The following is a 26,813-nucleotide window of genomic DNA, read 5'->3' on the forward strand; positions in this document are numbered from 1 at the left end:
AAGCCTTCCTTTGCTACCTTTGCTACCTTACCTATCAATCAGGTTGAACTACCTTTATGAATATAAATAAGCCTTCCCCTGTCATTATACTGACCAGCCAATCAGGCAAGGCTTCCTTTATAAATATTAATGACCCTTGCCCATCCTGATCACTGGCCAATTCAGGTAAGTCTTCCTTTATGAATATTAAAGAGGCTTCCCCAGCAATCCTACATTCTGGAAGTTTGCAGTAGGGACAGCTGCCACCCTGCTCCGCTTAAATCTCAGGGTCTCCCACCCCCCGCCCCTATCCCACAGGAGCCCCGCTGCGGGCAAACAGCAAGGTTGAGTTGCAGACGGCCTTGCGCTCCTCCAGCCTGACCATCAGGTCCATCCACAAGGAGTTGGAGGGCATTTACACCGTGCGGCTGCGCACCTGTGACGGCTTTGAGGAGCACAGCGCATACGTCTACGTCAAAGGTGGGGCTGCCACCAATGCCCGGTCCTCAGTCGGCTCAGCCAATCAGAGATGACAGAACACAAGTGTCATCTGTTGGTTGTATTAATAACCTTTCAGGGATGGTGTTGAGTGCACGAACATACGGAGCTTTGCACATCTTGTGCGATTCTGTTAACTGTGTTGTGCATGTTCTATGCATGTATGTTTGATACGCTTGGGTTGTAAACATACTTGTTTTCCCACATGCTTCACAACGTTTTCCTTTTCATGTTAAGAAACCCTACCTAGGTTGTCGTCGTGTGTCACAACACATCAATCTATTGCTGACGCGCTCATAAACCTGCCTAAACCAGGTCACGGTTTCTAGGGGAACAGGGCGTAGCCTTAGATAGATTTAGGTAGCCTTAAGTAGGTCATGCTCGCAACCTGGCAGGTACTAGGTACTCATTAGTAAATGCTCATTGTCAATGCTGTGAGTCAGTGCTGGCCCTGCAAGATACCCAGGAACAAAAATGGCTTTGGCTGATCCCCGACATGCGCTGTCACATCCAAACATAGTTCTCTGCCCCCAAGAATTGTGTTTTTCTGGAGGTGAGAGTAGTTTGCTGAGGGCCCTGTAGGAGTCATGGATAGTAGAGCGCAGTATTTTATTCGGGGGGTAGGTTCTCAGAGCAGGGTGTGTCGAGGGCTGGCTCGACATCACCCCTTCTGGAGGTCCAGGCCTGGCCCACTTAAGGCTGATCTCCAGAATCCTCACACGGCAAGGCTCTATGAATGTTTTATGAATGTCTGTCAACCGGCCCTTTCTTGAGGCGTCAAACTTCCTGCATGAGTATGATATTAATGCCATAATCGTGCGAGCTCTGCCTTTCTCTCGTCATATTAGAGGATCCGCCTCAGACTCCTGTCATGGCTTGTAATGAAAGGGCCAGCAGAGGTGGCTGCCTGCAGCCCTCATCTCGGAAGTGGGGATGCGGGTCGCGGTTCTCTACGTGGCGCATCCGGGGGCATGGGCTGATTCGCTGGCATGGGTCATGTGGTCGGTGACACTGCCCCGAAGGACAGCTGCAGAATTAACCTCTTCTGGCAAAGAGGAACCTTTAAGAAGGCGACTTCCGCATCCCGTTACGTATCTCTGAGCCGCTGTTTCCAAATGCCCTAATTCCGGCATTGTGTAGCCTATATACCAGGGGTACCCAACCCATCCGTTGATACTGGCATGTTTCCAGGTCGATCGCAGGAGATGATGGATGGGTAATGCTATTGGCCAGCCGGTTGATTGCAATCAGCAAAATATATCAAGCGCTTTTTGTTGCCAGTCCGACCCTGTGCACTTCCCACTGCGCTGTGGTGCAGGAAGTCGGAATATCGCATCAATTATATTCAAAATAAGCATCTATGCTACAGCCCTTATCACGGAATTAGAGTTTGGTGTACAGTTCTGTACAAAAGTCTTAGGCAGTGAAAGATAATGTTAAAAGCTGTTTATCAGAGGAGTAAATATATATTGGCTCATAAAATAAAACACAGATAAGACTATAGACGACATCAGTGACCCCATAGGGCGCTGAATTGTCAGCCAGTTTCACTTTGCCTCCAACAGGGGGCACCTGCGGTGATGCATACCCAGGGTGCCAAATCAGCTGGGACCGGTACTGCATTAGAACATATGCAAATCAACAGAACACAATAACAATGAATAAAATTTTCTTCTGTTCTCCTAAAGGTTTCTGTTGGATGGCTAGATGAACACTGCTTCAGTCCCCAAACCTCTCCTCAGGGGCACCCCGGCCTTTCCATGTATTCATTAAATTTCACCACCTAATCAATTAATTAATTAGCAAAATTAGTTAAATAACTCAAAGAGGTATTCAATAGTGAAACAAGGTGGGGTAGCGGCCAAGTAAAAAAAATACTGAAATAGTTACTGGAAATACTGGGAGACTTTAGAGGAGGTTTTGAAATGGCTAAGCTGACACACTTTGACAGATATTATATCATAGGTCTACACCAACGTGAAGATCATTTAGACATCATTTTCTTTGACTGCCTAAGACTTTTTCACAGTAGGGTTATACCTGCCTTCTCATACATGTTTCTTCGCTTTCTTCTTCTCTCTGTCTCTCACTCGCTCACCCTTGCCCCCCCCCCCCCCCCCCCCAGATGGGGTGGCGGCCACGCCGGGGGCTCCAGGCTCGCCCATGAATGTGCAGTGTCACGACATGAACAAGGACTACATCCTGCTCACCTGGACGCCTCCCAGCGCAGATGGGGCCTGCAAAATCCAGGGCTACTATGTGGAGAAGTGAGTGGAAATGGGCCAGCAGGGGGCGCCCTTCATGTGTCCTGGGTCCTCAGTCATTAGTCTATGAAACATGGTTAGACACCATAACCGGTGCGCTGTGTACAAGCCGCATGTGACTGTCGTTCTACTGTCACTACTTTCGAGAGGCTCTTTGCCCTTGGTGGACGTGGCTGCTCCGAGATGCTGGTCTGTCGTTATTACTTAAATCCTCCTGCAAGGTCCCTCACGCACAGTTTGGAGACACAGATGTGCCACACAAGCACGAAGTGCTTAGACGGTCATGGGGTCAGGCAGCGGTGGGTCCAAATTCAGTCTGGTGCTGACTTATCTGCCACGATGCAAGCGTTTGCCGACTGGCTGCCTTTTGGGTTCGCAACCGGAGAGGGGGGCTCTGGACAAAGGGAGGAAACAAGCATGGATGCAGTTCCTGTCAGCTGCAGCTGGTCAGTTCCATTTTCAATCTTCATGGCTGGATGATTATTAGAGAGATTTTGTTTTCATCTAAAGCTCAACTTCAACCGTGCAGAAGGATTAAAATCATGTGCGTGTTCTCAGGCAGGTACACGTGTGTTCCCAGGCATGTGCACGCATGTGCCCAGGCACGTACAAGCGGGTGCTCTGGCACATACAAGCGTGCACAGACATCTTCCGGAATAATTGCCACAGTTCTGGGTGGCTTGACAAAGGGCAGGACCTGGCAGAGACCAAGTCCCGTAGAGTCACGTGCTGAGGCTGTAGTCACCTACCCTGCCAGTCTCCTAGCAACGTGACTTACAGTCATAAGTCCCCCCCACGTCAGCGTGTTTGTCTTCTCGCTTGCCGGATGACGAGCATTTTAGTGGCTGTTGCGTTTGCTGTTTGTTTGTATCCAGTCGTTTTGACTAACCGGCCACTTGCAGCAGCTGAAGAACTTAAGTGGCGGCTGTTAGGTAAATTACAGCAGGACCCCATGACTCTTCCAGCATGTGTGGGAGGACAGCCAAGCTTCCAGCTCGTTCTGTCAGATTTACAGCGGTATTCTTCAGCAGGCCTGACAAACAGCTTTCAGGAAGCCGCAGAATCACAGTTCAGAGTTCTGCCCACTTCCCCACGTCTGGGTTCATGTCTCCTGTCTTGTCTAACTTCCCCCCCCCCCCCCCGAAGGTGTGACATTGGCGTGGGGGACTGGGTACTCTGCAACGAGACCCCACAGTGGGCCTGCTGCTACCCCATCAGAGGCCTGCTAGAGAACACCATGTACCAGTTTAGGGTCCGAGCGTTGAACCAGGCCGGAGTAGGCCGCCCCTCCAAGGCCACGGAGCCCGTCCTTACCTCAGACCCAGCTGAGCCCGGCCGCAGGATGGGTAAGACTCTCCCCCATCACTGCTTGTAATGGTGTAACTGGATGCTGCCCCTTCCAGTGAAACTCTTTTAACTGTTGGAAATAACCTGCTGCTATGGCTTACAGCATCTCGCAGATGTCTGCGACTTAGCTTTCGAAGGGCAGGTCACAGGGCCAGCTACATTCGGACCACAGGGGTGGCTCTAAGGGGTGGCCAGGGGCAGCCATGGCAGCCATGGGCCCCCCTAATAAATACATGGTCACCCAAGTCACCGCCCCTCACCAACAAAATCTAAATATGGAGCATTTAATTCTGTAAACCAAAGCTGCCCAACCTGTCAATCAGTCCGTGGAGTGCCTTCAACTCGATCGCAAGATGATTCATGAATAATGCTCGTGGTCGTCTGTCCCCTGGCAAAGTATTCCTGAGGAGAACCCTCCACACCCCCAAGTTGGCAAAATATGACCCCATTGCTATCGCAGTATAATCACTGGGTGCTGTCTGGCCACCACATTGTACAAGGTCTGGCTTGCACTGATGCCACACTATGTGCTGTTCTTGCCCTCCAGTGTTCAAGGTGTTTGACGGGAAGGAGATGGTCATCACCAAGGACGAGCTAGAAGGTGATCACGTCCGTGTCAACTCCAAGTTACAGGTAGTGATGGCCAAATGAAGCTTCATGAACCATTTACTGTATTTTTTGACCCCACTAGATGTTGCTCTCTGTTCTTGAAGGGGCTCAAAGCATGCCCAAAGCAAGCCAAGAGCACCACCTAGTGGGGTCAAAAAATACAGCAAATGGTTCATTAAGCTTCATTTGACCATCACTAGTTACAAGCTCCTCTGTCGTTACATTTATTTACACTGATAGATATTCAGCAGATGCTTTTACCCAAAAAATGGTGAAAACACTTTGCTGATTTGGGGATTCAAACTACCTCTCTTTCACGCATAGGCAGAGCATCTGAACCTGCTAAGCCACACAATACCACACATATCTCAACTTAACTTAGATGTTACATCGCATGTAACATTTGTTTCACAGCAAAATCGCCCTTGCTTGATAGCAAAGTGTAAATCTTCTACACAATGGCCCCCCTCACCTCCCCACCAGGTGAAGTGCGGGTTCCGCTCCCACCCACGGATGTTCATGCCTGTGAGGCGAGCGAGTCCTTTGTGGTGATTGGCTGGACAGAGCCGGAGCCCCGAGGCCGCGAGCCACTCACCTTCTACGTGGAGCGGGTGAGCAAGGATCATCCGGAGAGCATGGTTCAGAGTGTTTTTGCTTCATTTATGCGTTTCTCATGTCACACACCTTAAGAGCCACACTTCATCAGCTGGCCCCTCTATCAAGAGGCACTATTCATTTGCCCCTGCAGGCTTCACTGCTGTTTGATACATTGCATTTATTTGTTTAACACTTACATCCACGATTACTTACAGCAGAGGGAAGGATTACAATTTATATCTGCTCTCTGGGATTTGAACCTGGAACCTTTGTGTTGTCAGCATAATGCGCTACTAGTTGAGCTACAGCAGCTATGAGGGGACAAAAAGGGGAAACAAACGCTACCATTTCCTGGGCCTCCTGGAGGGTTGACTCAATCTCCACTGCAGGTCGCTCCAGCACACTACTGCAGTAGCTCTTATTTTAATGCTCTCTGCCCATCATATTACTGCCCCCTGCTGGTTACATAATTGTCTGCGTCATCACTTTAAACAACATGTGAGCTCAAAGGGTTTTGTTTTTTGGTTTGGAAAAATGTGTCAGGGTTTGCATTTGAAAGAACAAGCTCTACTTCCATAAAGAAACCTGACATTTCGCCATATTTGCCGCCCTGTTAGTATCTCTCTGCTTCTGAAGTCTCAGAAGTGTCTCCTCTTTTCTGGCCTTGCTGGCTGTTTCTATACTCCAACATGCAAATGCGTGTGACCTTTGGCCACCTGACACAGCATCCGCTCCCTGTGCCAGATGTTTATGTAATTGCAGCTAGAGACACAACTCATTTACTGCTGTAGGCTATTTGCCAATTTTTGTTAATCATTAAATGAGACTTAACGTGTATAATATCTCCAGACTGGAACTGAAGAGGTAGAGCCAATAGCAGCGTTTCTGTGGTGTTAGTGAAATGTTGCAGGAAGAAGGTGGCGGAACCGGTAGCCGCGAACGCAGGGAAGAGCGCCACGTCTCAGAGTGGAAATCTCCCCTTGTTTTGCACATAGTGTCACTTCTTAAGAAAAATCCCACCGCTCAGCCTTGAAGACGGGTCACATAAGGTGACAGCGCCGGGAGAAGTTATGTCATCGGCCGCCTCACACTCCGAGAGCTCTTTGCCATGTCAGTCGTATCGCCGAGCCCAGTGCTTTCAAAAAAGACAGGCCTGATCGCAGGGGGCTGCCATGGGGAATTTTTATTCTGCTTGGAAATGTGGCTCCACTCCGTCAGGAAGCGTCTGAGCGTGGCCGGGCTCTCCGGCTCCGTGGGTCCGTCTTTCAGCACCGCCGGCCGGTGCTCCATACCCCCTGCCTGCAGTGACGCCTGCCGTCGTCTGTCCGAAATGGCAGCGGCTTTTGTACAATGGGGAGAAATAGAAACCTGAATGGCGAAATATGTCTGGGGGGAAAATGTAAGGGAGGTGGTGTAGGAGGCCATTGAGGAAGCGGGAAAAGTGAGCCTCTATGTCTGTGTCCTCAGTCGGTGGCGGGGCACGACAGCTGGCACCTGGCCAGCCTGGGCCAGACCGTGGCCTCGCCTCGTTTCGCCATCTTCGACCTACAGAAGGGCAAGTCCTACTGCTTCCGCGTGCGGTCCATCAACAAGTATGGGGTGAGCGACCCCTCACCACCCAGCGAGCTCATCTCGCTGGGGCAGCCAGTAGGTGAGCATGACCTGTCTCTTTCCTGCTGACTGGGGATCAGGGTCACAGACCTCAACTCTGTGTTTTATTGGATTTCCTAAAAGGAAACCATTTACCGCAAAAACAGAGGCATTTTTATTTCATATTAAGGTATCTTTTTCCATCTTGAAGTTGTCTATGGCGCAGGGATGTATACAGGGGCGTTGCCACAGAGGCACTGGCCCGAGCTGAAAGCTGATTGGCCCCTGGAGAGCCACGTCTTCTGTCAATCACTGAGTCAAATCATATCATTGGCTAATGATAAGGTCGGCCCCTCTTATGTCCCCCATCCTAAAAAAATCATAGCTCTTCTCTGGTGAGTGTGTGAGGCTCAAAGACCTGTGTGTGTGTGTGCGTGTGTGTGTGAGCTGTGTACATGTCCTCACCAATCAGTGTCTCCTGCTGTTCCTCACTAGCGCCGCCCTGTCCGCCCCACGGCATCCAGGCACTGAGGGACACGGACACCTCGGTGCAGTTGCTGTGGAAGGAGCCAAAGGCCACAGAGGGCATCTTGGGCTACTACCTGTACTACTGTGAAGCTGGGACCGAGAACTGGAGGACGGTGAACAATAAACCAGTCACCAGCAGCAGGTAAGCATGCCCAGCAGGGGGCGAGCTGCAGAGAAACGCCACCCAGATGCAGCCACGAGGTGCACCGTTACAGGGTTCTAAGTTAAGAGGAGTTTCCCAGCTAGTACTTTCGCAGCTTGAAGCACTGTGTGCTCTGTTGCACTGCACTACATTACCCAGGTTGCACTGCAAACAACACCCACAGGAGTTACTTTGGGCAACCATGAAACATGACAGGAACAGCGATTGTTATTTTCTGTAATATTACATTACGTTGCCTGTGTTTGGTTGATTTCCCGTGGTACCATCGTCTGAGAAATGTTAGTATGTCATACAGGCAGGATTGGCTGCCAGCCTTTCAGCACCTTCGTCATGTGACCCTTGCAGCCACGGCACCTGCTGATAAGAGTGACACCTAACCCTCCGAATCGATGCTTCTAAATCCAGCACCGCTCTACTCCCAAGCCCCCCCACTCCCGCCGAGCCGATAAGACGTCAGGGCAGACTAGGCTAACCAGGCTAACCACAGCTTAGCAGAGACCGTGTCCTATCCGTGCCATAGGTTCACCATCCATGGGCTCACCCCCGACAAGATGTACGTCTTCCGGGTGAAGTCTGTGAGCCGGGCGGGTAACAGCGAGTACTCAGAGGAATCGACTGCAGCGCGGGCGAAAGCAGCCCTGTGTGAGTAGCGGGAGTGTACAGATGCCCTCCCCATGTCCAGAGCATCACTGTGTGGCTGCAGTCACCTCAGATGGATGGAGGATCCTTCTCATGGGGGTTTTCAGGTTGAGAGGTCAATCAACCAGAAGTGATGCAGCAAGAGCAATTTGTGGGCCGATAAAGGTCATACTGTGCTAACTAATTCCCTCGGGGTGTCTCAGCTAAACTGGTTTTCTCCACTCACCAGTCCATTTTCCGCTACAGCTGCTGACACAGCACAGTTGGCAGTTATATCACAAACCAATAGACCGAGCAGCTGGTCAATAATGCAGACCAGTTCAACTGGTCAGGAGACTGAACTAAAACCAGTTGAAAAACCTAGAGCAGGGATGGTCAACTCTGCTCCTGCAGTGCCAGTATCCAGCCGGCTTACCTGGTTGGTTACTATCTGCCTGAGATCAGTTGTGGTTCATCACAGACCAGGTAGGACCATCCCTGCTCTAGAGGAATATGCTACTGGAGGCAGGACAAGTGGGATGATGAAGTTATGCTGTTTGTAGAATCACTTTCATCTGATATCTGCCGCCTAGCGCAGCTTCGTTAATGATGATCACTCATCGCCATTTGCCGTTTCCATCACTACGGTTTCCTTGGTTACCCCTCAGGTGTCCCATCCAGGCCATCAGCCATCGTCCTTTTGAACTGCACCGGGACTGAGATGGTGATTGGGTGGAGGGCCCCTACCAGCAGGGACCCAGTCAGAGGATACTATTTGGATCAGACTGACACAGCAGCGGCAGTATGGCGTGAGGTCAATACTCAGCCGGTGAAAGAGAGGACCTACAGGGTAAGGATGTAATCGCCGCCCGGATCTAAAAAAAAAAAAAGACAAAAGAAAAAAAAACATGACAGTGGTCTTCATTTTAATATGCAGGCACTTTAACTAATGGTTCAGTAATGTGGTCCACAGCGCCCTCTCTTGGCAGACAACAGAGGAACTATAATGTGTTTCCCAACTATGATTATCCTTCCAAATGAGCTTTCCCGTCTGAAAATGAGTTATGCCCTTCACTGCATTTATATAACCTAGTATTGTGATTGCAATTAAATTAATGAAAATGCACTGTATTGATCTTTTCAGTAGTAAGCATTCAAAATAATCGCCTGCTTCCAGAGCTGGAGTAAATTGTGCTACCAGGAGTCCTTCCTCCTGTTTAACAGGCAGCAGGCAGCTGGTACATCCAGCCTCATTAGAGACTGTCTGAAATGTGAGCCCATAGGATTTGAATCCGCCTTGATTCAAATTTATATTCATTTTTACAGCCACTGTGATTGGAATTCTTAAAATAACCTAGCGCCATCTGGTGGCCATAACTGGATTTCTTATTTAAAGAAAAAAAACTTTGCCCGAGGAAAGAATTATAATATTAATCAATACAAAAGCACAAAAGTATGTTCTGTGACTTTTATTTTAAAAAAAGGCCCTGGAGGAAGTGACAAAAATGTGCCTCTTTTGAGGAGCGCTACTTTTAACTTGGTACATTACGTGTCTAATCTCTTTTGACATCGAATGAAGAGATCTTAGGAAAGGTTAAGTGCCCCTAAAGAAAAAGATCAATGTCCAGATCAATAGAGAGAACGGCCTCTGACTTTAAAACCCTTTCGCTGGACGGGATCTGTCACAAAGCCCCAGTCATGTTCTCAGTGTGCTCAGATAAAGATGTCTTTCCATGTGACTAATCCTACCTCATTCTTGTCTGGAGGGACAGTCCCAGTTCCTCATTTGCAAGCCAAACTTATGGATTTCCTTTGGGTGGCTTAAAACTATTAGGCAAAGGTGGCGGTCTACAGAATTTTCTAGAAACACAAACAGGAGAAGCAGAAGACGCAGAAATAAAATGTCATTTCTTAAAGCTGGAGATTGCTCTATCTATCTTTGGTCGCCCACAAAATATGCTATTGGAGAAATAAACATTATTTAAAAAGACATTAAAAAATGATTCACAGGATAATTTTACAATGAGAGATGTTCAGTGCAGATGAGGAGAAGAAGCAGTTAGTCATCTGGTACCAGGATGTCATAATTTAAAAAGCAGAGCACTGTGTGACTTCTCTAGAGACTGCATAGATCTATTTTTACACCTTAAGTGTAAATCTCCCTGTGTGAAGAACCAGAAGAATGGGAGTCAGTAGCGGTACAGTATGGTACAGTAAGGGTACAGTAGGGTGCAGTAAGGGTCCAGTACAGTATTGGTACAGTACAGTAAGGGTACATTACAGTGCAGTAAGGGTCCAGTACAGTATTGGTACAGTACAGTAAGGGTACTGTACAGTGCAGTAAGGGTACAGTACAGTATTGGTATAGTACAGTAAGGGTACAGTACAGTGCAGTAAGGCTACAGTACAGTATTGGTACAGTGCAGTAAGGGTACAGTAGAGTGCAGTAAGGGTACAGTATAGTATTGGTACAGTACGATACAGTAAGAGTACAGTAGGAACAGTAAGTCTGATCTGTGCTACAGTAACCTTATTGTTTTTATTTGGAAGCACAGAACAGAAGGACCAATGTTCTAACTGCAGATCTCCTGTCCCTGGGGTTGGTGTCTGTGTGTATCTAAGGTACTTACCTGTACTTGGCAGCAGGGGGCAGGTTAACCCGAACCAGCTGTGACTCCAACACCTCAGAGCCATCTGCTTTGCACCCTGGGGCACACGAGGTAACAAGAGCATCTCTGTTGGGGCACGTGGCGGGTAACTCCAGATTCATGGCCGGAGCACCAGGCGCCGGTAACATCCGCTGCAGCCAGGAGAGAGCGCCGCGGCTGGGGAGAGGCGCCAGGCACCCAGCTGGGCCACGCGGCTGCCAGCACTCCTGAGGCGGCCCGAGCCACATGAATGCGGTCGCCAGGCAACAAAAGGGGGGTGCTTTCAGTGATGGCTGTTTGCTAAGCGGGCTTCTTGGGGAAACTGCAGGGTGCTTCTGGAATCACATTTGATCGGTCGGTTGAATTTTATTTAGTGCGGCATATTTTACCGGCAACTTTTGCAGTGATTTATGGTCATGTTTCCAGAAGGAAATGAAAACCTGGAAAAAAAAACCCAAATGCCAATATTGGGAGAACCGAAAACTAATCCTTGACCCCTCCGAGGGAACTGAGTAGTATCCCAGAAGATAACGTCTCCGGAAAGCAAAAAATGACAAATGCAATTGTCGCCATTTCAAAGTGAATTTCCTATAAATCACAGAAGCTGGGCGGGTCGCTCTGTGAATCAACTGCCGGAGGGACTGAGACACAGGCGACCACATCAGTATACTGGGTCATGCCAGCACACCAGTCCATTTTGCTGGAAGTTACTGGGGCTAGCCGATGATCTCTGAGCCAAGGGAAGAGGGAATGGGAGGCATATTGTGTTGGTAAATAGCTCTGGGTAGTGACTGAAAGAATAAGATCGCAGATACAAGCGGCGGAAATTAGCTTTCTAGAATGTCTGGGCTCAGCCTTAGAGATAGGGTGAGGAGCTCGGACATTCAGGAGGGGTTCAAAGTAGAGCCGCTGCTCCCCCATATCAAAATGAACCAGTTGAGGTGGTTTGGACATCTAGGATGCCTGCTGGACACACTGGGAGGTGCTCTGGGCATATTCGACCAATAAAAAGAGAGAGGCAGACACAAGACTAGATAAAACTGAGAGCACGGGGACTTAGGCTGACAGCACTGAATGGTTGCCTTAAAAACCCCTGTGGTCAGGACCCCCCCTCCTCTCTACACCTTCAGCTACAGGAGAAGGTAAGGAGGAAGCCTGGCATTGAACTTGAGGTCTGTGCATAACTTTCAGGAGGCCTGTGAACTTGGACGGGAAAAAAAAAATTATACCTGTTATTTCGCTACCTCTGATTAAAATGTAGCATTTCCTTTCATTAAGAATGTAGGCAACAAACCAGTGTAGAACTGGTAGAACCTGTGACTTACTGACCAATACAAATCACAGTTGGTCTTTATGTTCCAATTCAGCCAGTGCAGGTGAGAGCAGAACTGAGACGCTGACATGTCCTGTTGGACGTCTTACAGTTGCAGTCTGCCTTCTGCCCTTCGTTGTACCACGGTTAGGCTCTCATTCCACATTTATGGGGAACCAGCACACCAAGTAATCAGAAATATTGTGTAAATCACCAAGGAACCACAAAGTGACCCAAGTCAGGTCCTAAAAATCCAAATTGTCTCTCTGTAAGGCTCTAAGGCCCGTTCGGTACTTCTGATGGGACCGTGTATCTTCTGCCCTAAGGTCAGCGGCCTGCAGATGGGGCATCGCTACCGCTTCCGGGTTTTTGCGACCAACGTCGTCGGCTTGGGGCCGCCCTCGGAGCCCAGTGACGTGTTCCTGTGTGACCCATGGACCATGGATGAGCCAGGTGGGTCCAGTGAGGTACTGGCATCCACTTCCGCAGTCCATACTGCCATCGCACATATGTCTCCCAGAGGAACTTCATGCCAGCTTGGTGACTCAGCTGAAGGTCTTCACAGTGTCCTGGGAATGTTCCCGGAAGGTCTGTTTGGGCCTGTGGATGACACGTCTCCATGTTATTACGCTTCTGTATTTGTCGACAAGCAATTTTCACTTAATTATTCATTTAGGTGTATTTCCATTTTGTATTAGCTTTGGTTATTCATACAAGCTATAATAAACTCCACCCACCAACAGAACAAGGCAAGAGCTTATTATGCTAATTATATGTTAATATTAAAATATCCTCCTGGGTTTAAGGCTGTTTACTCTCAGCATCCAGTTTATTGGGTACAGCTGCCTATTAATGTAAACAGCAGTTCATGTGGCTTAGCTGCAAACCACATAGAGGGTGAAGACGTTCGCTTACCTTTTGGTTCAGAAGCAGAACGTCTACGATGCTTAATCTAAGCAAACTTAAATGCGGTGTGATTGTTGATGCCACACCCAGTCGCCCTCCTGAGATTCATGAGTACAGTAGAAACTTGGAACTTGAACACCTCTTAGCCTGACCAACTCGGACATCAAATGGGTCTGTTGAATATTTTTTGAAGATTTCCTGGAAATCTTGGAGCATTCAAACTTTGCCAACAGGCCAGTTGAGAAAAATCTAGCCACAATACGACAAAACAAACCAGACCCGCTAAAACTTGTATGGATCATGACGCGTCTCCCCTTCCAAACGATTGCCGTCAGCTCATCTCAGTACAGCTAAAGTGCTCATAAATTGCCATTTATTTCATGTTTATTGCTTTTGTATCTGTGGTTTTTCACATGATTATTACTTTTATATTACTTGCTAATGGTTTTTATCATTAGTTAGATAGGTAGATAAGTTTAAATAAGCAATCATTTGTGGGTCTGGAACAGATCAAATTTATTTACATTATTCCTTATGTGGTAATTCGACTTGAACCTCGACCAAATCTACAGAGAATGATGTGACAAATAATAAAGGATCCAGTCAGCATCTATTCTGTTGCTGAAAACATCTTGTTAATAAGAGAAATCAGTGGAGATTGGCAGGACTCGTTAATGCTAATGGCAAAAGCCGCAAGTGCAAAAATAACAGTTCAGTACAGCAGTGGTGTGCAGAAAGGCTTCTCTGAACGCATAGCTCAGCTACACTTGAAGCAGATCAGGAGGAAAAAGCCGGTTCTATGTGAAGCTCGCTACATCTACCCAATATTAGCTACGGAGTGCAGTGAGTGAAGCTGTCCCTTGTATGATATCTGTCATTCGTATGAAATGTTGAGGTACCGTGGTTATGTGCTCCACGTACCACATGACAGGAAGTGCCAGCCGTATCAGCGTGGGTGGATTTATCGAAAATGATTGTGAGGAATGAAACTCATACAGCCGGTTTGCTCTCAGCGCCAAGAGGAAATAGAGGAAAACAAAATGGGCGTGAGACCACTGTCAGAGGGGTGCAGGGTCGGGCGTCCGGATCTGGGTGCGAGTTCCGGAAATGTTCAAGATCAAAAAGTCCAGATTCGTAATAAGGCAGATACGCAGCTCAACCTTTTCAGAAGCCTTAGGTGACTTGCAAGGCCCCCCACCAAGAAAACGGATGATCATTTAATTTCCTCCACAATGCATGTAATTCAGGCCCCCAGGCTGCCTGTTCTCCCTATAGCTAGGGGTATCCCCCTCCAAACAGTCAAATATTAAACAAAATGAAGCGCATTTACTGTATGTTTTCATTTTTTACTTTCTGTACTTTTACACTCGGACTCATTAGCCTAAGAAACAGATGTGATCAGAAATAAAGGTAAACAATGATGCGGTCATATGAATTATAAATGCCCCAGTGCGGACAGCAGTATCTCAGAGACAAAGGGTAGGGCGTCGGAAACCTAACGGTGCCACGGGGGTCACTTACGATGCGGCGTAGACATTAAAAATGGAGGTCACTCGCTGCACAGTTCATTAATTCCACAGGCCGGCTCCACTTCACCTCGTTAAAAATTCAGACACGACTGAGGATCATTAAGCAAACGAGCCGTCGCATCCCTCATGGAGAGGGCAGGGTGCGTGCGTTCCCCTTATGATCGCCGGTGTTTATTCATTGTTTTCGACGTGATGGTCCCTTCGATAATGGGCCACTCGCTGCATTATATGTTTCCACACGGGCCTGATATGAGCTGAAGGACCTTGTGTTTCCTGTGTTTTCTTTAGCCAGTGTTTCCCAACCCAGTCTTCGGGAACCGCCAGACGTTCCGTATTTTTGCTACCTTGCAGCTCCCAGCACACTTGAGCCAAGCAATCAAGGACACTGGTACAGGGGTGTTGGGATTTGGGCGGGAGCAAAAATGTCGACTGTCTGGGTGTCTCTGAGGACCAGGTTGAGAATCGCTGTCCTTAGTAACAGGACCATGCGCTTCATAAGAGGCTCAATGTGAGTTGAAATGTACAGGTACTGTGGGGAAGGGGGAGAGTGTCCCCTAAAACGAAAGCTCCATCAGAAGGATCGTACAAGATTTTGTCAACGTGTCATCCTGGTGCATTCTGGGTAGAACCCTACCTCTCCCCATAGCCCAGGATATGAACCTACATGTCTGGTATACAAGTCAATATTTTCACTGACAGTATGCATCATATCTATAACTATGTGTGTTCTTTGAAAACTCAAGTGATTGGTGCTCCGTGATAAAAATGGGTCCAAGGCTCTTCAGGCATGTGTTGTTCCTCTGAGCCAGGAGGGATGACCCTGCAGCACAATCTACCTCTCCCCCCAACATCAGGGTGCCCCTATGACCTGGTGTTCAGAGAAGTGCGCATAACATCACTGGTCCTGCTCTGGGAGGGGCCTATGTACGAGGGGCGGAGTCAGGTCACAGGGTACCTAGTGGAGATCAACAGCCAGGACGAGGCAGAGGGCTGGACTCGGCTGACCCAAGACCCAATCCCAGACACCCATCTTAAGGTCAGTAACATTGTGATTTGTGGAATTGATTACTAAAATTCAGTGCAAGGCTGCCGCAGAAATGATGCACAGTTATTCCATAAATGCCTGTAATTTGTGGAAATGTAACTAATTTCACTACATAATCACAACAAATATTTAACATTTTGATTTTTTTTCAACTTCACACTGTTTCTCACAGGTGTCAGGCCTGCAGGCAGGTAAAACCTACATTCTACGCGTTTCTGCAGTCAACAAATTCGGTGTGGGCATGCCCTCCCTGCCATCTGAGCCAATCACAGCTCAGACAAAGCCAGGTGACTGAATGGGTGATTGGAAATGATTATTTCCGATTGGTTGATTGAAAATGATGATTTCTAATTTGCCTAGGACAGTGGTTCTCAATCCTGTTCCTGGTGCCCCCCTCAGAATGTTTTCATTCCAACCCACACTGTTTCTTTATTAGCCCATTAAGGACCATATGAACCTGATCAAGGTAGGTTTGGAATGGAAACATTCTGGCAGGGGTGGGGGATCGGGAAGAGGACCATTGGCCTCGGACATCCTCACAGTTACTGATCTGAACTATTTCACCATCAGGAACAAAGGATGTGGAGATCGGGGTGGACAACGATGGCTTCATCTTCTTGGGCTTTGAATGTCCTTTGGGGACCGAGGCCAGCCAGCTGGTGTGGGCCAAGAACTACACAGAGCCCATTGGTGGTGGACGGGCACGTGTGGAGCTCAAAGGCAACCGGTGAGAAAGAATGAAGAGAAGCCAAAAACCTAGATCCAGGAACCCAAGGCTATTAAATGGTTACGTCTTAAGGACAATGTGTAGATTGGCTAACAGAACAATCACATCATCTTCCCCGCACTCAACTCTTCAAGTCTTGATTGGGCAGCATCTGAGTCACACTTCTCCATTGTCTGGCTCACCCTCCAGGTCCACCATCACGTTCCTAAACCCCTCCGAGGAAGACCTGGGCCTTTATACCGTAGTGAAAGGTGATGAGCAGGACATCTCCTCCAGCTACAACTTGACTGCGGAAGGTAGGGCTCTGTTGTTGAGAATAATGCTTCATTGTTGAGCGTAAACCTCTGTAATTGATGGTAAGGCTCCATTGTCGAGGTTAATTCTTCATTGCTGAGCGTTGGGCTCCTGTTGAGAGCGAGTCTCCATTGTAAGTTTCCTTAGTTGATGGCTAAGCCTCTTTTTTTAAATGCGAGTCTCCTTTTTAAAGGCTAAGTTTCTGTTACTGACGGCTAATCTCTATTGCTGTAGAGCACCACTGCAGGCCAACTGTACTTCCTGGCTTTTCACATCTGAGTTCATTACTCAAAAATCATATCAAACCTTCATAGAACAGCCCAGTCTGGCTCAAGGCCCATGGGTTTGTGAGCACACGACCGTGTGTTTCTTCACCTCTTATGGTGCCTTACTGCACTATTTGAACATCTTTCTCTATATGCATTCATGCATAATGCATCGGTCTATATGACTGATGGATAACATGACATCCACACATCCATTTTCTGTAACTGCTTGTCCTATTCAGGGTCATGGGGGGGTCTGTAGCCCATCCCTGAAGCTATGGGCACAAGGGAGGGAACTTCGCTGTAACACACATATGCACACCTATGGGCAATTTAGTAACTCCATTTAACCTCATCACGTATTTTGCACTGGGGGGGGGAAACCGGAGTAGCCAGTGGAAACACACTATGACACAGGGAGTCCTGGTCCCTGACTTATGAGGCAACAATGCTAACCACTGCACCACTGTGCCACCCCCCTGGTTGACGACATGTACACCGGTTTTTGTTTTCCCCTCAGATCTGGAGAAGATGCAGGAACTCAGCTGGCAAGTCAGAAATCCACGTAAGTGTTTGTGACGCCGAACTGCGGCCCGTAAATAGGGCAAAAAAGAATAACATTGTTTCTCTACACCATAAACGGTGCCACACCCCATAATTTAATTCCAAAGAAAACTGTGCTGGTTTTAAAGAGCCTGACAGGAGCATGCTCACAATGATGATAAAATATGACCCGACTTTAAAAAAGCATATATTATACATGACAGCCTGCCAAACTGGATCTCCAATTATTATGGCACTAGGAGCTTTGTTCAGCTGTCTTAAAGGGAAAGGTTGAGTCTCCGAATTCAGGCCGTCGTCATCATCACCATCAGGAACACAGTCCGGCTGTTATTTACTTAACCACTAGCTAGTTTAGCCATCTAGTGCCACATCCAGAGGCCACATTCTCATTGAATGCTTCCCTGTGGCATCTGCGCATTATTGAGAAATGTTAGAATCAAGATAGCAAGAGGATCTGTAGGCCGGGACACAGCTGGAAATTCTGGGCCCCCTGACAAAATGTCACCTTAGACCCCCTGCTATGGTCCTCTTGGTACTTTTTGCCGAGTGGGGAGGAGAGGCCCTCCCAGTAGATTTATTTTTTCCCTCCATATCCCCTGACTGTAAGAGCGACTTTGGATCCTTAGGGGTAATCTTGGGTCCTCGAGAGTTTTGTCGCTGCAGCGGCCATCTTGTTGATGCTTGTGCTAGAAGTGGTCACAGTCAAGGCCGGATTAAGAGTAATAGGTGCCCCCAGATGACAACACACGTGACGTTGTGTCGGGAAGAAACAGAGCTGATTGGCAGCTCATGAGGTTCAGCGATGCATCCAACACAGGTGTTACATAGGTTGTTAGATGTTACATAGGATTCTCACAAGTGCCATAATAAAAGAACAACGTATAATCATATTAAATATTTTAGGTATGAAATTGCATCAAGGTGCCCGACAAGGTGCCCAAATGCCCAAGGATTATCAGTGTTCAGACATGAGCTATTCATGATTGCGAATGTCGGTCTTGTCTGCTGTAAAAACGAGAAAAGAAGTCCAGCATGGGAGAGAGCGGGAATCAGTAATGTGTGACGTGTGCCGCACGCCGCAGTGATCGCTCTGAAGACGCCCTGGACGGTGGACGTGTCGGAGCAGGGCTCCATCCGGCTGTGGCTGCAGACAGAGCCGCTCAGCGAGGCCGCGCAGCTGCACCTCATCCTGAACGATCGGGAGATCACCAGCACCCCGGTGAGGAGTCTCTGCCTCTCTCCTCTGGGGAGTAGGTCTCCATGGAAACGTAAAATGATCCCAAAGTAGAGGAATATTGCCGCCGTTAGGATATAAATACATTTTTATTAATGTCAGACCTTAAGCTCATAACTTAACATCTGCTTTATTAGATATCGGGTTGTAAATGCAGGTTTGTGATGGTCTTGTTTTTTGTGGTGGAGCATCTTATGCATTAATCCCGAACCCTTTCAGTCCTTGCATTTTATTTTCAAGTTCATTGCCGTGTTTTACACCTCAGTATCATCTGTGGAATACTCTCCTTATGACATCAATGCCGCCTGAGATATTGGCCCTCATGAGAGCATATTGAGCCCCAACCCAAACCAATCCAAATATGTTTCAAATTTTTCAGGGCCCCTATCACTCAGTGGCCCTTGGAATTGTCCTAAATCCCCCCCCCTTTATGGCACTCCTGACCTAAGGCACCCCCTAAGGAATGTTAATTGTAAGACACAGCATTCCTGGGTAATGGGATCGCAATACATCTTAACATTAAAATATGGGTCAGCTACTGACATCACATGGTGACTGCGGCTGAACTCCATCTCCACCTTTCTCCTCACCCCAGGAGCGCAAGATTAACTTCCACAAAGCTCGCGGAATTTTGGAGGTTCTGATCGACCAGCTGTGCCCAGATGACGAAGGCTCTTACACTGCTCAGCTTCAAGACGGCCGCGCGAAGAACCAGTTCACCCTGGTCCTGGTAGATGAAAGTAAGGCCTGATCTTCTACATTGACCCTGCTGTAATTATCCATTTGACAGTGGAAGGTCATCATCAGACTGAAATACCAAAACGCAGCTCTTTGCATTCGTTGCATGTGTGTTATGAATATGGACAAAAAATATACTTTTACTCACAAAGGTCTTGTTCCCACAGACCATACTGTCATACATGTTGTCCCCAGAAATGTCCTTGTTAGATACTAATTAGGCTCATGAGTTCACTGCAAAATGAAGTTTCACTTTGAGTAAGTAGGTCGAACTTAAAAAAAAAAACACTCCCACAAATTGTTCCACATAGATGCAAATTCATTTTTTAGATTCATTAGCACATTAATTAGCTTAATTGAACCTTTTCAAATGAGCTGTCAGTACTGTAAGTGTGCCAGAGCGAGAGGTGGTCGGAGATCCAGAAGATCATCACACCAAGGTTTGGTTGTGTATGTTCTGCGTCTGTCCGGTTGGCGGTAAGCTAACCTCGCTGTTCTGTCGCTGGCAGAGTTCCGTCAGACTCTGGCCCAGTCCGACGCCAAAAGGAAGGACTGGAAGAGAAAGTCGGGTGAGTGACCCCGGGGTCGCCGGCTCAGACTCCATCCACCCAGAGGCTCACTGGCCTTAACTAAAGAACACCAGGGTCTAAAAGCAAATGAACCACCACACTGCACATCCCAGCTCACGTATAACATGCAGCCTCAGCTCATAGAGAGATAAAGGTCATGGGGTAAGGAACTGCCCCCCAAGTGCTGAAGGAAAACCCAGAGCCTGGTTAGATTCTGATCGACTTCCAGAAGCCAGGGGAATGTAAGTCATTGATGGATCACGGTCTGCCCTTCCAGGACCTCACTTCCTGGAGTTTCTGTCCTGGCAGGTGACGAAGGACTGTGAGCTAATATTCAGATGTCAGGTGTGTAATGTTACCTCTGCCTTATTGTATATTCTGAGCCTTTTGCAAATTGTGCACATTGTTCTGTAAAGATGATGGTGTCCATCGGGTCTGAACTCTGTGTAGAAGCATCTAGCATGACTCTGCATTTTCTCAAACACATCAGCCAGCGGTAAGTGTTTTCTGTATGTGTGTGTATGTTTATGTGTGTGTATGTTTATGTGTGTGTCTGTCTGTGTGTGCACCCGCGTGTCCTGGCAGGTGACCAACGTGAACCGGGACACCTGCCTGAAATGGTTCAAAGACGGGGGGGAGATCAGCAATACCACTTATGACCTGAAGACCGGAGTCAGCACATACACTGTGCCACAGGTAATCAGAGCTACACCAGACCCTGGCTGAGGGGGGGTGCTCATTTAGAAAGGGTTTGTGGAGGCACATTAACATAGACCGAGGCCATGGGGCTGTTTGAGTTGTCAGAGTCCCCCCCCCCCCCCCCACCCTCTTCTTTGATGGTGTAGCTGTTGGGGGGGGGGGGGTTGCTGGGAATGATAAAAGTCGTTGACTGGTTAAGATGAGAGAAAACCAGTGGTGATTTGAGACCATGAGAATCATTGACATACCTGCATGGTTCAGAATGAAGAGTCAGACTCAGGGGCGCCGTAAAGGGCGGGGGGGGGTTGGGGGGGGGGGGGTGGGGAGCCTTAGGACTATTTGTTACATAATTGGATTGGTCTGGATTGGGGCCTAATATGATATTCTGTCGTTGGGCCCAAAGTCCCTAAGGGCACCCCTAGGTAGGATGTGTCACACAGCAGGGAGCAGTTTAGCACTTGAGGTTAAGGAGAAGACTCTCCTACTGTATTACTGAGTCATTTATTACGCTTAAAGCTTGCTGATAGTAACCCTGTCTCTGTAGGTTACAAGGAAGGAAATGGGGGTGTACAGGGCAGTGGTGTCGGACGGCAGAGGAGAGGACGTCAGCACGCTGCAGCTGGTGGATGAAGGTGGGTCAGCTAGGACACCTCCCTGGGCCACTGTGAGCCCGAGACCCTGCCCAGCACCCCCCGAGTGTCCCCGCTGTCCAAATGGTCACTCTGTCCTGTCCTTCCCTTGGCAGAGTTCGAGAAGCTCCAGCAGAGACTCAGCAAACAGTGCGGTACGTTTTCGATCTTCGATTATTTTTTTTTTACCCCAAAAAAAGTAACACATAGCCTGAAGATTTTTCTTTCCAGCACAACTGAAACTTGAGTCAGTTTGAGTGAAATTTACACGCAGCCTTAGCTGCCAGTACAGTAACTCAGGTCGCAGACCAATTTTCATACACGAATACAGTTTGTTTTGGTGTTTTAACGCAGGAATACCGGACTGTGACAGATTCTATAGCTACAGTCACCAACATTCCAGCAAAGCCCACCAGTAAAACCATATTTGATGCCTTCAGTACCAGTGGATTCTTCTCTCACTCCTGCCTCTCCTCACTCAGCTCTGTCCGCCGGCCCCCTGGAGATTCAATGCACCACTGAGGGCTTCAGGATCTCCTGCTCTCTGAAGCACTACCTGGAATACCTGAAAACCAGCTGGTTCCACAGGTGGGTTTCCCTCCATGCCACGTTCTGCCCGCTTTAGCGCTGGCCTGGGCTTTGTGATCAGCGGCTGCCGCTTCTTCACTCTGCCTTTGCATCAGGGAGAAGCGGATCGACCAGGACCAGAGAGCCCTGCCCGGCAGCAGCATGCGGAAGCTGTGGGTGGAGATTCTCGGCCCCACGGAGAGCGACAAGGGCAAATACTCCCTGCAGATGTTCGATGGGGCTGAGACTCATACGCGCACGCTGGACCTGTCTGGCCAAGGTACACGCTGTCCAGCAGGGGGCGACATACGGAAGCCGAACAAGTGCAGGACATGGGTGGGGGGGGGGGGCACTTATACCCTTATACATGTTGTATCTGACATCAATGATGCTGTGTGGTGTGGGAATTGCATCAGAGGTCTTTGGTGGGGGAGCTGACCATAATGTGCAAGAAGTGGGAGTAATAGTCAATATGTAGACCAAAGAGGATGGGGGGGGGGGGGGGTTCAGCATAAGGAGTCACAGTCACAGAGTGCTCAACTGGTTGGTTGAAACAAAATCCCAGTCTGGACTTTTACTCTCTGGATCTGAATTACCTAACTCTGCTCATGGGGAACATGCACTGGATCCCCACTGGTCCTGGCCTGGATCCCCCTCGAATCATTAACTACGCGTAGCCAATACTGCTATTTTACATTACCTGGGTGTCTGAACCTATGTGCAGAAATGTTGGAGCCGTGGGTCCTCGTGTCCCATCACCTGCCATCTACCCAGGGCTCTGTTTGATGAGCCCTAAGGCCCTTTCTGTCCTCTCTTCCCGCAGCTTTTGAAGACGCCATGTTGGAGCACCAGAGGCTGAAGTACGTAGCAGCTTAGCCGCCCGACCGGAAACACTGTCGCCAGCAGACTTACAGCATGGGGCCCCTGTGACATTAACCACCATTAATGCCGCGCCGGTCCGGTATTACACCTTAATAATGTCACTGTGCTCTTTAACATTGTGTAACAGGCATCCACGCAGCTGATCAATCACTGCAATGTCACAAAATAACCTCTGACTAATCGATTAATGGGAGATGTGTTTAAAAAAACGCGACTCATAATGTCCCCGAAAATTTGAGCCCAGAGACAAGTGGGCAGAGAGGAATTCACGGAAAATATAGTAGCTAATTAAAGTGCGACATTAATAAATGATTAAACGCTAAGCCAGCACAGGTTCCCACTAAATGTCATCCGTTAAATTGCACTTTAATTGCTTTTTTGTGCTCTGTTTGGCCCTTTTGAACCGATAGGTGTAAAATGCTTCCTACATACTCTGACTAACATAATGACTAATAACTTTTATTATATAAGTATGGGAGTTATTTTCTGCAAAAAATAAAATGAAAATGATAAAAAGAAAATACAATCTCCACTTTGCCATTTAGTTTCCAAAGTGTGTGCGCAAAAATCCTGCAAAAATTTAAATTTAAATGAAATAGCACCATTTGCATTTTAGTTTTCCACTCGTGTATGAGTCAGATGTGAAAAATTAAAAAATAAAATTAAAAACCCTTTTTGTCTTTGGCCATGGTCAACCATTTCGCCCAAACTAATGGCAAAGTCACACGCAGCTTAAGTTAGCTACTAATCTGCAGCTTTCGATTCATTTAGCTTCTTATTCATAGTGTCTTATTTTGCAGAAAAGTCAATGAAAGTGAAAAGTCAAATTGGAAAATGAAAAGACAAAAACCGTTTTTAATTTTATTTTTTAATTTTTCACATCTGACTCATACATGAGTGAAAAATTAAAATGCAAATGGTGCTATTTCATTTTAATTTTAATTTTTGCAGGATTTTTGCTAAATGGCAAAGTGGAGATTGTATTTTCTTTTTATCATTTTCATTTTATTTTTTGCAGAAAATACCTCCCATATATAAGTGGATACACCTTTGTATAATATTTGATATTTTGTATCTTGCCTTCTCTCCACACCTGTGTCTTCATCCTTTAGGCAGGTGGCCATTGCAGAAAAGAGTAAGTGGAGCTCATGTCATCCGGAAACCCGCCTGCATCCCTCAGCCACTCTTGTTTCTCATTTTCTGCTTTAGAAATTCCTTACTGTTCCTATTTCTATGTCTCATTCTGTTCTTCCTATTTCTATGTCTCATTCTGTTCTTCCTGTTCCTATTCTTATGTCTCATTCTGTTCTTCCTGTTCCTATTCTTATGTCTCATTCTGTTCTTCCTGTTACCATTCTTATGTCTCATTCTGTTCATCCTGTTCCTATTCTTGTCTCATTCTGTTCTTCCTGTTCCTATTTTTGTTTCATTCTGTTCCTCCTGTTCCTATTTTTGTTTCATTCTGTTCCTCCTGTTCCTATTCTTATGTCTCATTCTGTTCTTCCTGTTCCTATTCTTATGTCCTTATACAGTAAAATCCACTTGTAACGGACTTCAAAGGTCCTGGCAAAACAGTCTGTTATATCCAGAGTTGCTGTTTGCCCAGAACACAACTACAGGACACCATTTACTCATGCCACACCCCAGCAGACACACTTGTGGTATAGATTATTATATTGTACGAAAAACTTTACTTGACTAGTTGCGTAACTATTAATAATCCCGACTCCGTATCTGCGCTGGATATCACCGGCATGCCACGCGCCTTGTAGGCGGAGCTGCATGTCCGTTATAGCCGAACAAAACTACAGCTAAAAGCGGCCCTGGGGACCAAATTGTTTGTCGAAATTCCATTATATGCCAGTCCGCTATATCCGATGCTTTTTTTCTGCATGTTCTTAAAGGCGCACGGCCGGGACCAGCGGACCTCATCCGTTATAGATGATATATATATACACTCACCTAAAGGATTATTAGGAACACCTGTTCAATTTCTCATTAATGCAATTATCTAATCAACCAATCACATGGCAGTTGCTTCATTGCATTTAGGGGTGTCGTCCTGGTCAAGACAATCTCCTGAACTCCAAACTGAATGTCAGAATGGGAAAGAAAGGTGATTTAAGCAATTTTGAGCGTGGCATGGTTGTTGGTGCCAGACGGGCCGGTCTGAGTATTTCACAATCTGCTCAGTTACTGGGATTTTCACGCACAACCATTTCTAGGGTTTACAAAGAATGGTGTGCAAAGGGAAAAACATCCAGTATGCGGCAGTCCTGTGAGCGAAAATGCCTTGTTGATGCTAGAGGTCAGAGGAGAATGGGCCGACTGATTCAAGCTGATAGAAGAGCAACTTTGACTGAAATAACCACTCGTTACAACCGAGGTATGCAGCAAAGCATTTGTGAAGCCACAACACGCACAACAGCAGAAGACCCCACCGGGTATCACTCATCTCCACTACAAATAGGAAAAAATAGGCTACAATTTGCACGAGCTCACCAAAATTGGACAGTTGAAGACTGGAAAAATGTTGCCTGGTCTGATGAGTCTCGATTTCTGTTGAGACATTCAAATGGTAGAGTCAGAATTTGACGTAAACAGAATGAGAACATGGATCCATCATGCCTTGTTACCACTGTGCAGGCTGGTGGTGGTGGTGTAATGGTGTGGGGGATGTTTTCTTGGCACACTTTAGGCCCCTTAGTGCCAATTGGGCATCGTTTAAATGCCATGGCCTTCCTGAGCATTGTTTCTGACCATGTCCATCCCTTTATGACCACCATGTACCCATCCTCTGATGGCTACTTCCAGCAGGATAATGCACCATGTCACAAAGCTCGAATCATTTCAAATTGGTTTCTTGAACATGACAATGAGTTCACTGTACTAAAATGGCCCCCACAGTCACCAGATCTCAACCCAATAGAGCATCTTTGGGATGTGGTGGAACGGGAGCTTCGTGCCCTGGATGTGCATCCTATAAATCTCCATCAACTGCAAGATGCTATCCTATCAATATGGGCCAACATTTCTAAAGAATGCTTTCAGCACCTTGTTGAATCAATGCCACGTAGAATTAAGGCAGTTCTGAAGGCGAAAGGGGGTCAAACACCGTATTAGTATGGTGTTCCTAATAATCCTTTAGGTGAGTGTATATATAGTGGAGTCCACTATAACGGGATTTTACTGTACTTTTCATTTTCATCCCCCTTCAGTATGAAATGAATGTTGTGCACAATCTGTCCTTAAAATTCCCTGTTATCATGAGATTGTAAAACCTCTTTTTTCCAGACCGTGCCAGAGTGACAAAGGGCCTTCCAGATGTGGTGGCCATCATGGAACATAAGGTCTCTCTCTCTCGCTCTCTCTCTCTCTCTCTCGCTCTCTCTCTCTCTCGCTCTCTCTCTCTCTCTCTCGCTCTCTCTCTCTCTTTTGCTACGAGGAACCTAGCTGCAGCGTGCTACATACATACAAAAACATAAGCTTTTAATTATTAATTAATTGGGAAAATAATTATCAAATAAAGGGACAACACATGGATTTAAAATCCTCCCCAAGTTTTCCACACCGTATAAGAGGAAAATTACGTTTGTGTGCATGTGTTTAATGTCACCTTTTTGATAAATGCAGGAAACTACGGCAGTTACACTTTACTTGAAGCTGTCATCTATAATGCATTGTAGATATCTTCGTAATCATTATAGATATCTACATAATAGAATTAATAAAGCATTACAGCATCTTCTATGGACAGTCATAAGGCATTATAGTGCTGATTATAATACTTCATAAGCTCCAGTGAAGCTCTCATTTGTAATGCACTATAAATACCTTCATATGGCATTATAATGGTCAGTATAAGAATTAAGAATGCATTGTGCTGCATTATGAAGGTATTCACAGTGCATTATACATGAGAGATTCATAAAGCATTCATAATATATAATAAACATGGCTATAATGTGTTATGCCTATTCAGAAATATTTGAGTCATGTATATAATGCTTT

The 26,813-nt window shown here is 47.0% G+C and overlaps 1 protein-coding gene across 1 annotated transcript in view; it reads left to right on the top strand.

Moving 5' to 3' along the window:
• Positions 1-26,813, top strand: part of myom3 (myomesin 3) — a 51,108-nt gene that overhangs the window by 22,658 nt on the left and 1,637 nt on the right. Inside the window, exons 10-36 of the mRNA XM_072716255.1 lie at positions 298-459; positions 2,603-2,744; positions 3,888-4,087; positions 4,636-4,689; positions 5,181-5,308; positions 6,762-6,945; positions 7,380-7,554; positions 8,096-8,217; positions 8,862-9,043; positions 12,480-12,606; positions 15,443-15,624; positions 15,806-15,920; positions 16,204-16,360; positions 16,550-16,656; positions 17,441-17,485; positions 18,567-18,703; positions 19,314-19,458; positions 19,966-20,025; positions 20,303-20,370; positions 20,611-20,721; positions 21,269-21,356; positions 21,470-21,508; positions 21,836-21,941; positions 22,037-22,200; positions 22,744-22,780; positions 23,915-23,937; positions 26,097-26,152. Coding sequence (XP_072572356.1) covers positions 298-459; positions 2,603-2,744; positions 3,888-4,087; positions 4,636-4,689; positions 5,181-5,308; positions 6,762-6,945; positions 7,380-7,554; positions 8,096-8,217; positions 8,862-9,043; positions 12,480-12,606; positions 15,443-15,624; positions 15,806-15,920; positions 16,204-16,360; positions 16,550-16,656; positions 17,441-17,485; positions 18,567-18,703; positions 19,314-19,458; positions 19,966-20,025; positions 20,303-20,370; positions 20,611-20,721; positions 21,269-21,356; positions 21,470-21,508; positions 21,836-21,941; positions 22,037-22,200; positions 22,744-22,780; positions 23,915-23,937; positions 26,097-26,152 — 3,116 coding nt within the window. The remainder of the gene's footprint in view (positions 1-297; positions 460-2,602; positions 2,745-3,887; positions 4,088-4,635; positions 4,690-5,180; positions 5,309-6,761; positions 6,946-7,379; positions 7,555-8,095; positions 8,218-8,861; positions 9,044-12,479; positions 12,607-15,442; positions 15,625-15,805; positions 15,921-16,203; positions 16,361-16,549; positions 16,657-17,440; positions 17,486-18,566; positions 18,704-19,313; positions 19,459-19,965; positions 20,026-20,302; positions 20,371-20,610; positions 20,722-21,268; positions 21,357-21,469; positions 21,509-21,835; positions 21,942-22,036; positions 22,201-22,743; positions 22,781-23,914; positions 23,938-26,096; positions 26,153-26,813) is intronic.

This window comes from Paramormyrops kingsleyae, chromosome 9 (assembly GCF_048594095.1).
Source record: "Paramormyrops kingsleyae isolate MSU_618 chromosome 9, PKINGS_0.4, whole genome shotgun sequence".
NCBI classification, from domain to species: domain Eukaryota; kingdom Metazoa; phylum Chordata; class Actinopteri; order Osteoglossiformes; family Mormyridae; genus Paramormyrops; species Paramormyrops kingsleyae.